At 39.5% G+C, this 11,969-nt stretch overlaps 1 protein-coding gene across 1 annotated transcript; it reads right to left on the bottom strand.

Moving 5' to 3' along the window:
- Nucleotides 1-310: 310 nt before the first annotated feature.
- K441DRAFT_672156 (tri-functional histidine biosynthesis protein) lies at nt 311-3,315 on the bottom strand. Its single transcript, XM_067650522.1, has 3 exons — nt 2,352-3,315; nt 726-2,300; nt 311-655 (listed from the first exon to the last, which is right to left on the bottom strand). The coding sequence occupies exons 1-3, from the start codon at nt 3,196-3,198 to the stop codon at nt 471-473; spliced, it is 2,607 nt and encodes an 868-aa protein (XP_067496083.1). The 5' UTR covers nt 3,199-3,315; the 3' UTR covers nt 311-470.
- Nucleotides 3,316-11,969: the final 8,654 nt, after the last annotated feature.

Raw genomic sequence — 11,969 nt, 5'->3', positions numbered from 1 at the left:
GTTACTAGAGCCATTCTTTAGCTTTTTTAGTAGCTAAAGTCTTACGTTAAGCCGCGGAGAGAGGCGCCATTATAGAGGATAGAGACTGTAACGCTAGCGTATTGCCTAAAGGTATAGGGGAAGGTAAGGGAGACTAGTAGGTAACCTCTGAGGAGTTTAGCTCGTTAAGTTTTTAAGGTTTTTATAGATGATTTACGAAGGTTTAGATAAGCGTATAGGTTATTAAGTCATTAACAGCAATAATTAATTATTAGAAATTAAGTAAATAAGGCATTGGCTCTTAAATGAGACTAATATGGAAAGCAAGCAAGTAAGGCTCAATTTTGTGAATGTTGATGATGTTGGTGTTGCTGAGATGCAGGGGTGCTGCTGCAGTGCTCGCTTAGCTACATAGACATGTCCAGTTAAAGGTATGCAAGGCCCATTTTCAAAGGCTAGTGACTTTTCTGAATGGTAAGGAATGAATTATTCTAATTTACGCCTAATCTTAAACTAACGGCGCGACGGTGAGCTTCTAGTTCTTCGACCTTTGCTAATTGCATGACGGCGCCGCCAACATTGTGTAGTCCTTCTTTGGTAAGCTGTGAACTAGTGATATGTTTGATATAAGAGCCAAGGTTGACGCCAGAGTATTGTTTCGCATAACCATAGGTAGCTGCAAAGAGTAGTTAGTCGTGTTGTCTATTGTAACACTGTAAAATGTGACAGGAAATAAAGCCACCTACGCAGAGAATGGTTAACGCCAGCAGAATAATCACCAACACTCTCTGGTGTCCACTGTCCAACAAAAACACTTCCTGCATTCTCAACCAGCGCAACAACGTTTTCCGCATCTTGCACCTGGAGAATGAGATGTTCTGGAGCATAAAGGTTGCTCAGTCTCATAGCCTCGGTGATGTCATTAACAACAAGCGTGACAGAATGCTCGATTGCTCCTCTGACAATATCGACGCGAGGCAGAGCAGTCGCTTGAGCGTGGAGCTCTTCATCTATAGCAGCAAGCTGAGACTCACTAAGACTGACCGCAATAAGGATGACTTGAGAATCGACACCATGTTCAGCTTGACTTAGAAGGTCAGAGGCTACGAATGCTGGATTTGCGGATGCATCCGCGACAACCAACACTTCACTAGGCCCGGCAGGCATATCTATGCTGACACCTGCACTCGTATCGTTGGAAACGACCATCTTTGCTACTGTCACAAATTGATTTCCAGGACCCAAAATTTTGTCAACTTTAGATACGCTTTCTGTGCCATAGGCAAGTGCTGCAACGGCCTGTGCACCACCAGCAAGCACAACGCTTTCTGCACCAATTTTCTGTGCCACATAAATGATCTCGGGAGTGATAGAGCCGTCTGAACGAGGCGGAGATGCCATCACAATTTTCTTACAACCAGCGACCATTGCAGGAACGCCAAGCATGAGGGCAGTTGATGGTAATACTGCCGTGCCACCAGGAACGTAGAGTCCTACGCGTTCAATTGGGCGAGAGAAACGCGAGCACACTACACCTGGCATAGTCTCTACAATAAGTGGCTTCTCTTCCTTCTGTGCCGCATGAAACCGCCGAATGTTTTCAAAAGAAATGTCAATCGCTTGGATAGTCTCGGGAGGAAGTTGCATCAATGATCGAGGGAATGGAGCGCGCAACACCGGTGACGTCAGTGTAACGGCCTTGTCAAATCTGTGGGTGTATTCTAGAAGAGCAGCATCTCCGCGGGTTTTGATCGCCTCAATGATTGGATGTACAATTCCCATAATTTGTTCGCTGGATCGTTGTGAAGGGCGGCGAAAAGCCTCTTGAATTGTCTCTGGTTTTTCCTCAGCAGTTATATAGCGCTTCATCTGTATTCTGCCCTCCTGGAGTTTGTCTAGATTGTTAACGCTCTGTGGGAGGGCGGTCTCATTCAACCTTCCGTCATTCAAGCTACCGTCCGAGGCTGCCGATTTGGTCATATATGCTGCCTTTGCATCTCCTTTCCTTCTCTTCATCTTGACGCTCTTCGCATCAAGATTTTGTTCAACGTCCTCTAAGGTAACTCCCGAGGCTATGCACTTTGTTAAGGCAAAGTAGAAAAGGTCTGCAGCCTCAAAAGCCACTTCTGATTTTGTGCTGGCCTTACACAGCTCATTAGCCTCCTCTACTATCTTAGCATTCAACAATTGCGAGTCACTGAACAGGCGGGCTGTATATGACCCTTCAGGGGCAGATGACTTGCGCTTTTGAAGTGTTTGTTGCAGACGGGAAAGTCCACGGTACTGTCCGAAGCAGGTTGCTGTTGCCAAGTGACAAAATCCTACTTGTTGTTAACTACTAAACCGCAGTGTGCTAATAAACCTATACCGACCTCGTCCTTTCTGCTTGACAACATATCGCAGGCAGTCATGGTCACAGTCAAGAGTAATTCCTACGAGCTCCTGGATGTCCCCACTGCTTTCACCCTTATACCACAGTCCTCTTTTGCGGCTCTGATATACTCCCCGCCCAGTCCTCAGACTCTCGGCAACGCTCTCTTCACTGCTATACACAAGACCCAATGCTACCCCTCTTTCGTCAGTGACAAGAGTTGTGAATAGTCCATCGGGGCGGTCGCTGGTGGCATTCGACAATAGAAGTCTTGAAACGCTAATTAGTTCTGGATCTGCTTTTGGGTTAATGGTAAGGAGTTCTGCAGGAATTATCGGTATGGCGGAGAGTTTGGACAGCCTTAGTACGCTCTTAATATCGGGAGAGGCGAAGGATATGAATACTTCGGGCCTGTCCGTACCGTACTCTTTGAGCCATGCCTCGACAAGCTCGACGTCGCGGACCTGGTGGGAATAAACATCAACCGATGTCCCAGAGATGGCCTCTATAACTTCCTGCTTTGTATTCCCAGGTAGTATTAGAACTATGCGATCTTGGTCGATATTGGCGGACGCGAGCTGGTCTAGCTGCTGACGATTGACGAACACTTTTGCCGCGCCCGAGTCGAGAAGGGATACGATATCGTCAATTAAGGAAAGAGAGGATACGTCAAGGTAGGTTGTAAATAGCCCTATGGTCTGCTGCAAGTAGAGGAATGCATCGTCAATGGAAGCTTGATCGAGTTTCGCGAAGACGTTGCCAATAAATGAAAGTGCCTTAGGATCGAGGCCTCGAGATGGAGTCGTGTAACTAGCAAGATCAATTGAGGTCAGAAATGAGGAAGACATTATGCCTTTTTTCTCAAGCAGCTTCGGAAAAGGGTAACAGAAAGTGAGAAGGTAGGATTGCTGAAGCAATTGAGAGGTAAGTAGTTAAATTCGTGGTGGGGCAGTGCTCCATTCACATTTTTCGCCCACCCACCAGAATGCCCAGATACCGTGATTGTCTAAAGTGCAGAGCTTGGCAATGCACGTGCGGGCCAGCGCGGGCCAGCGTCGGTGCCGCCGAAACGCCGTTCCCCGGTGTTTACATAAGTGTTAGCCTATTAATTATTATACTAAAGACGGTAATTAATAGTTATACTATAATCCTAAGAGTTAGAGTTTATAATAACTAATAGAAAAGTATTAGAAAAAAGTCGCTATAGTAGTAAAACACGCCCACCAATCGTCTAATAAAGAAATAACTATCTCCAATTAAATAAAGGGAACGTTCGGTTGCAAAAGCGTCAGATTGAATCTGAACTGAGAGTCCGGCAGAAAGAACGCGTTCCTTCCCGATTTGACACGCGTCTGTGGCTCTACGGGTTGAACGGACGTGCACAATCTGAAGCCTTCAGATTCAATCTGGAGTTCAAAGAAGGAGCTTCGAGCTCCAGATTTGAACTAACGCCAAGACCTCAGTTCAGATTCCATATATGGTAAAGTGCGTCTAGTTTTAGCGTGTTTTTTGGGCGGTCAAAGGAACATCAAAAACTTGTGGCTGAAGTCAAGTTGAACTGGAATTCAACCGAACAGTCGCCTCAGAATCAGATCGGGACTCCAGATCAACTCGATTCTGAAGCCCTCATTCTGATCTGAACTTGCAACCGAACGTTCCCTAAATCCAAGGGAGTGTTCGGTTGCAATCTGAGGTTGCTCCGTGCTCCCTGACGATGGTACTGGAGGAGTCCTCCACATGCGTTTCCTGCTTACATAAGCAGAGTCCCTTCTTGTTCGGTCTCCGCAGCAACTACTTCGGTATCCGTAGTAGTCACCCCGGACCCCGTAGATATAGGCCTATATCAAGGCCTATATTCCTCGTAGTTAGATTCCATAGCTTCATTCATTCTTTTATCCTCAGATCCAGTTCATCACTCCCACCGGCGTCAACTAGTACATATGTAGCGGCGCTTGATCTGGTAGTCGTACTCGATCTGATCTGAAGCCGAGTGTTCGGTTGAGCGCTCTAGAAAGCCTCAGATGAGAATTAGAATTAGCGAAGTCTCTGCACATTAATCACCACTCACCCAGACGTCGCATAGGGCCTGCAGCTGCAGCAGCAATATCGTCGGTGGGAGGGGTGGTGGGGGCATACTGGATAGGGTGGACGATTGGGCGCATTGCACAAGCAGAGCTCCAGATTCAATCTGGAATCTGGAACTGAAACTGAGGGCTCCATATTGATCTGACGCCAAGAGCTTCAGTTCAACTACTATATACGGTATGGCGTGCGAATTTAACGCGCTTGCCGATCTGGAGGAGCTTCAGATTGAAAAGTCGCCAGATACACCGAACACCCGCCTCCAGATCAGATTGGAGCTCCAGATCAATTCTGATCTGAAGGCTCCAGATCGCTTCTGAACCCCGAACCGAACACTTCCTAACGTTAGCTTAACGGGGTTACAGTGATGTGCACGACCAGCTTCGTGGTTACAAGTCGGCTAGACCACGCTAAAAGGTCGGCCTAACCATAAGCGCTAATGCACAATCCCTGTACGGGGGCAGCCCCAGCTCAAAATACAAAGTCGTATGGGTCAACCGAGCCCAAATCGCTTATTCTACCACCACAACTTAACCTCCTAATTAAAATTAATTATTATAAAGTAACTAGTTATAATATATTTAGAACGTATTTAGAACGTATTTAGAACGTATTTGAATATATTTAGAATGTATTTAGAATATATTTAATATATATTCTAATTTAAATAATTTTTTTAGGCCTGTAAAATAGTATCTTAGAGTTAAATATAGCTATAAAATTTAATTAAGTTTCTAATATATTTTAATCTAATTTTAGGTACTTTTTAATTTAGTTTTAAATATATATAATCTAAAGTTCTTTTATTATATTTTTAACTAAGAATTATTTAAGCTCTTTAGGTACTAAATAAAAGTTATATTTATTATATTTTGGCCGTCGAAAACGGACTCTGCACCTGTACGTGGTGACGGCTACGAACCTGGGTCTTCGAAGTTCAGACTCAGAGCCAACGCAGAGACGTCGTACAGCGTGCGATAGGACCTGGTGGTCGTGGTTGTGAGCGTTATGGGCGGTAGTGAAAAATTTTCAGATGGTGAGATCTCGAAAACCACTACTGTGGCCCTCTACAATTCAGCTACGCTATTCTCCTATTAAGGCACCTATACGATCCAACGTGGATAAACGGCATTCGATAGCATCCCCCGACCCCCAATAGAAAGCATCGACGACCTCTCACATCGACGAACGAGCGATCGCGAACGAACGAGCAACGAGCAAATATACGGCCCCTCCTAACCCCCAGGGCGATCGCCCGCGGAGCATGCGGTCACTCGCCGTTTTTTCTACCAAATACTACCTAGCAGCCTGGATTGCGACCCACGGTTTTCCCTGTCTTCTTTCGACGGAGTGGTGACCCTTAGAAAGGGCCTAGCTGGGGCCTAGGCACAAAAGATACCCAAATACACAATATCCCGCTCGCTTATCAGTATTACGGTAGTTAGAACGGATGAATCCCCCTTACGCCTTCGATAGGCCCTAGGGGGGGGAGGCATGGCGTATATGGCAATGGTCAAATAAGAGATAGCACACAGGGGATGGCCAAGATATGGGAGACAACAGCAAGACACAGCAATCAAGTGGCAAGGCCTAGCTGGGACGTAGTGAACCCTAGCNTGGATAAGCTAGAGAAGGAAGCAGTGGTTCCCAAGGAGTTCGAACATCCAAGGAGGACAGGACATAGCTGTAGGCCCGCAGGGCCGCTGCTATNTGCGGACATGGCAAACGGGGTTTTTCATCCTACTGAGGTGGCTCATAGGGTTTTTCCTCCCCCCCAGCAGCAAGGGTTTTTTCCCGTCAATATTACTTTTCCCTTGTGTACGGAGTAGTCTGCGTGGGGCTAGATAGCATCCGTATCAGACGTTAATCAAAGAAGAATTATTATTTATTATATTTATTTAAAAAGTATATATAAATAAGTTTATAATATTTAAATATAATATAAACTAGCTAAATATATATTCCTAAGCTAATAATATTAGTTCTTTAAATATAAAGGGTAAAAAATAAAATTTTATAAATATCCTTAAATTTTTTTTAAATTTTTTTTAAAAGATATAAAGTCTAATATAAAGTAAGTGTTAGGAATAAAGGCAAGCGGTCACTATATAAGGCATATTGCCGTCACGTATAGCAAATTGCCGTTACGTGCGGCAGGTTGCCGTCACATATCGCCACGGCACTAGCGTGGCGAGGAGCCTTAAGCTCCTCGCCCTCCCTTATTAAGATATACAGAATAATAATTATTATACTATCTATAAACTATAGCTACGTAATATTACCTTATGTAACCAATACTAATTAGTAGTTAACTTTACTATTATACTATAAAGCAGCTAGGTATTTCACTAAGAAGAAATAAGCTACTATACTAGTGCTACTCGTGCTAGAGGAAGCTATCTTTTAAGGTTAGAACTGGTCCTAAACCTTAAATAGAACTCTTTCACAAATTTAAGGATTTAAAGGCTAGAACTGGTCCTAAGCCTTTCCTAGATTATAAATTCTTACGTCTATTACGTAAAATAACACGCTTTATAAGTCTTTATAATTTAAGGCTAGAACTAGTCTTAAGCCCTATAATCGCAAATATACGTTATAAACGCGTACTAAATGACAATCCCTACGCTAATAATACTTCCCTCCCTTTAAAAATATGGCTACGCCTACTTTAAACAACTAGGAAAACTCCTTACTACTAGGGGTAGCTTTACACGCGAAACTTATTAATAAAAATTAGGATGAATTTACCTTTAATATAATAACTTATACCGCAAAATAAGTTAATAGCTTTCTCCTACACCGTATTATATTCTATTAAAGTAGATACTACGCTAATTTATAGCTGTGGGAATATTTTAGGGAGGATTTTATAGGATAGACCGTTAATACCTAGGCACTTAGTAATATTAATATTATTTAGGATTTTTAAGACTTTCTCCGTAGGAATAGGGTATATATTACTAAGAATAGTAACCTAATTACTAGTAATATTTAGGCCGTTATTACTAGTATAGAAGAACCAGTATAGACAGAAGCTAAGATTATACGTTAACTACGGAAACCTAAAACTAACCTATATTCTTTAAAAGGCAACTTTAATTTAGAACGAAACCCTTAGAACGCTACTCTCCCACCTAAAGGTACTCTCCTACCTAGAGGTACTCTTTCTCTACCTCTGCTACCTTTAGCTCCTCTACTCTAGCTAACCGGTAACCCTCTATTATAAGAAGTTACGAATCTAATAAAGGTATATTTAGATAAAGAGAAGAAGTTTAAAGGAGAATTATATAATATACTTAGAGTAAAACTATAGGTCTTTTATAACTGTTGCAACAAGGTTAAAATTTAATACCACTAGTACTACTACGCTTTCTCCATTATATTAAAGGGACGGGCAGTAACTTTCTATTATAACTATATTATGGGCAAAAACTATAGCTTTAATATAATGCGTTAGCTTACTAAAACCTACTTTAAAACTAATAAGAATTGCCAACTTTATATATTTAAATGGCGAGAGACTATATTTTAGGGAGTTATTACTTCTAACCCAATAAAGACTTATTTAGAGTACCTTTAACTCCTCTTTAATAAACTCTAGAAAATCTAATATAGACTTACCAAAACTTACTAAAATAAGAATAGCCTAAGGGACTAGGTTATCTTAGCATGCCGTAGCGTTTCTAAGTATAACTTAGCGCTATATAAACCTATAGATACGTTTAAGGGAGTATATACTAAGCTACACTCCGCTATAGGTACTGCGATATAAATATAAGAATCTTAACAGTTCTATACCAAAAATTTTACCTAACTAAGTATTCCTAACTAATACGATTATAACTGGACTAATTAAATATATAGGGCTCGATGAAATCGGCCTCTGCACCTCCACGCGGTAGAGCCCAGAAACCTAGCAGCTACTATTAATGTTCCATTTAAATTGTGTTAATAGACTACCAGAGCAAACGTAGAGACGTGTATACGGCTGCGCAGCGCCTGCGCAGCGACGTGGTGGTGGTGGTGTGAAATTTTTTTACTGGGGGGTGAGCCCTAGCAAAAAGTTTAAATACAGCTACTACGTCTATTGTATACGTTCGGTCATTCGAATTAACAAGCAATCATCCCTCCGGCGTACCCCCTCCCTCCTATAAATACTATATATACTGCACAGCAACCATATACATACGCAAACAATCCGCGCCCTAAGCGTAGCAGAAGCCCCCTATTTTAATATTACCTGGTAACCTAGGTATCTAGTTATAGGGACTAGTCACTCCTATTAAATACTAGAGCATCCTCCTATACCTTATAAATAGGTATAAGGGCCTAGGGTTAGGACCTAGGGCAAAAGTAATACTAAGTTATATACACCCCGTTGTAGAAACCTTTTAATAAAGAAATGGATAAGAGACCTTAGTATGCAGGCCCGGGCGGAGCGCAAGTGTTATTATTATTAGGAGATATTTATAGGAGACTTGGAAAAGGAGCTAGGGATAGGCATATAACTTTATACAGGCAATACACAGATATAGCAAAAATGGTTTAAATGGTAGATAAGGGTAAGACAGGTATTTTAGACACTCCCGCGTAAGGGGAGTCTTAAAGCAGCAACCTAATGGTGTTTTTTTCCTCCTGTTAATGTAGTACGGATGCTATCTAGAAGTATTACCTCTCACGTTTCCCTTAGAGGTTTTTTGTTCACCTAAAAAATAGGTTTTCTTAGTATAATATAAGCTTTTCCCATAGGAATTAGTCTGCGTGGACCCATTAGGGGGACCAGGTCGGACAGTAAATTGAATCTACTACTACTAAATATATAGTGGCCGTAGTAGGGAATATAGAAGAGGGTATAATTAATATTAACTATAAGGTAATTATAGAGGTCCTTATAGAGGTTTATTTTAAAGTAATCGCTAAAAGAAGTGCTATATTTATAAGAAGCCAAATTACTAGTTAACTAGACACTCCTTTAATAAGCGAAAAGAGGTATATAATAAGTTCCATTAGAGTATAAGAAATATTAGAAATTGCAAGGTTACTATAGCCTACTTTTAAAGCTTTCTAGTTTAATATAAAGGCGTAGAAGACCTTAAGGGTAAGGTTAATAAGGTCGAATAGCTCCTTATAGATATAGAAATTAAGGACTACTCCCTTAACTAATACTTCACTAAGTATAGTAAGGTAGATGGTATATAAACCGTCGCTATTCTTAATAATTAATCTACGCTCCATTCTATTACAAAATTAAATATCTTTAACGAGCTAAAGGAGAGTTCTGCGTTTTCCTTTAACAACAGATACTCGGCGTACGTCTTTTATAGTATTATGCCGGATATAGGAGCCGCAGGAGTATCTATAGTAGAAGAACCTTAAGTTTAAGCTCTTTAGCAGCTTAATAGCTCTATTTAGATTAACTAATTAACGGTAGGCTAATATACAATTCGCTTTAGTAAAGGTACTATAATCTTTCTTAGTACAATTAGGGTCCAAACCCCCTTAGGATATATTACTTTCCATATTATTCCTATAAACACTCCGTTTCTATTTTGCATTAAAGATATAAATAAATTAGGCATTAGGCTTAATAACCTTAAGAATATATTTATTTAGGGAGATAATTGGGTACCTATTATACGCAAGTAGGGTTACCCCTAGTTGCTCCTTTATTAACTAGAAAAGAGTATTACTTAAAGCTACCTAACTAAGTTAAAGTTACATTAACTATACCGTCGTTTTGGCCACCTATCCGTTTATTAATTACTTAGGGTTCTTTAATAAGTAGGCTATAAAGTTAAGGTTAAGGCAATTAAGCATCTTATAAAGTACTATTATTACTACTAAATAAATTAGAAGTCCCCTAGCCGATTTAAGTTTACCCTTAAGGATAACTATAACTTTAACTTCTATATTATCATTAATGTTATATATCTTAGCAGCAAGTCAGTGCTCTAAGTTATTAACTTCTTAACCTTCTTCTAAGCCGCGCGTTTTTTAAAAGATATATTAGCTAGAAACGTATAGAATACCCTTTAGTTATACTAGATTAATATCTATTTAGGACCCTCTAATTAAATTATCTATAATATAGGAAAGAACTTCTTATTTATAGAGTTCTAATAATAGATAAAGGCAATAGCAATTAAGGTTAAGGAAGTCCCCGTTAAGGCATATAATAGTATTAAAAAAGTAGAATAATATTACGCGCCATTACGCCGCGTATATAAGATTATCTCTTTAGAACTAAAGGATATTAGTAAAGAACTTAACTTATAAATAGCTGTTAAAGCTATTAATAATTCCGCTAGCCTAGATAAACTTATACCTATATTACTAGTCTTTAGCGCCTACCCTTAAATAACTAACAATTCTTTACTATCTCCCTCTATTATATAATAAGTTAAGGCTATTTATAAGGCAATAAAGGAGGTGCGATGTCTCTATACTATACACTAGGTTAATAATATACTAGGAATAAGAAATGGCCTAAATACCTTAACTACGCTTAATCTACCACTCCAGTTTAAAGTATACGTATAGTATAAAAAGGGAGGATAGTTAGGCCCGTACTAACTTATTGTAATTAATAGCTAAACTTATACTATTTAGATGCCTTACAGACCCACTTAATTCCATTTAACTATTATTAAGCCTTATTATAAAGATAATAATTCTAAGCCTTTACAGGATACCCTAGAAGATGCCTTAAAGGAGAACTATAATTAATATACTTTAGAAGGCGACTATAATTCTAATACAATTATAGTAGATATATTATAACTATAACGCGGTAAAAGTCGCCTAAAGGGATTATAAAATCGCTAATATCTTATTAATTTTAAAGAATAATTTGTTACCGCCATTAAGAATAAAGTTAAGTTATTAATGGCCTTTATAACAGCTAAAGAGAAGGCTAACTTTAAGCTCGTAAAATAGCTCTAAAAGGAAGGTTATATTATAACCCTAGGAGCTCCTTTCTAAGCATCTGATAAGTAGGAGATTAACGGTCTTATTATAAGAGGAGTTTTTAAATTTAGGAAGTATAACCCTACTAAGTTTAATAAAGTTCGCATCTTTAAGTTAAGGATAGTTAATAAGATTAAGGGTAAAGCTACTAACGCCCTATTTAAGAAATTAAGGCTTATTATTTAGGGTTATAACAATAATAGTAAAGAGATAATTCTTATATAATCTCCTATAATTCAATGAGCTAGTTAGTAAGTTATTATTATATTAGCTCCCTCCTTAATAAAGAATAGAATAGTGGTTTATTTATAAGATATTACTTAAGCCTACACCTAATTAAAGACGCACCTTTAGCGCTTAATATTAGCATACCTTCTANAGCAAATTNGCNACNAGTATCCTAAAGATANAATTATNGTTATNCTTAAGCCATTNTATAGAATNNNAGAGGTAGGAACTTACTAGTAGGCTACCTATAGCAAGCACTATAAAGAGAAGCTTTTAATAACTACTTCTATATTTAATCCCTGCTTCCTTATTATAACTATAGGAACCCTATTTAGAATTATTA

This window comes from Cenococcum geophilum (assembly GCF_001692895.1).
Source record: "Cenococcum geophilum 1.58 unplaced genomic scaffold K441scaffold_125, whole genome shotgun sequence".
NCBI classification, from domain to species: Eukaryota; Fungi; Ascomycota; class Dothideomycetes; order Gloniales; family Gloniaceae; genus Cenococcum; species Cenococcum geophilum.
Note: the sequence above shows the minus strand (reverse complement) of the source record. Positions and strands in the feature narration are given on the sequence as shown.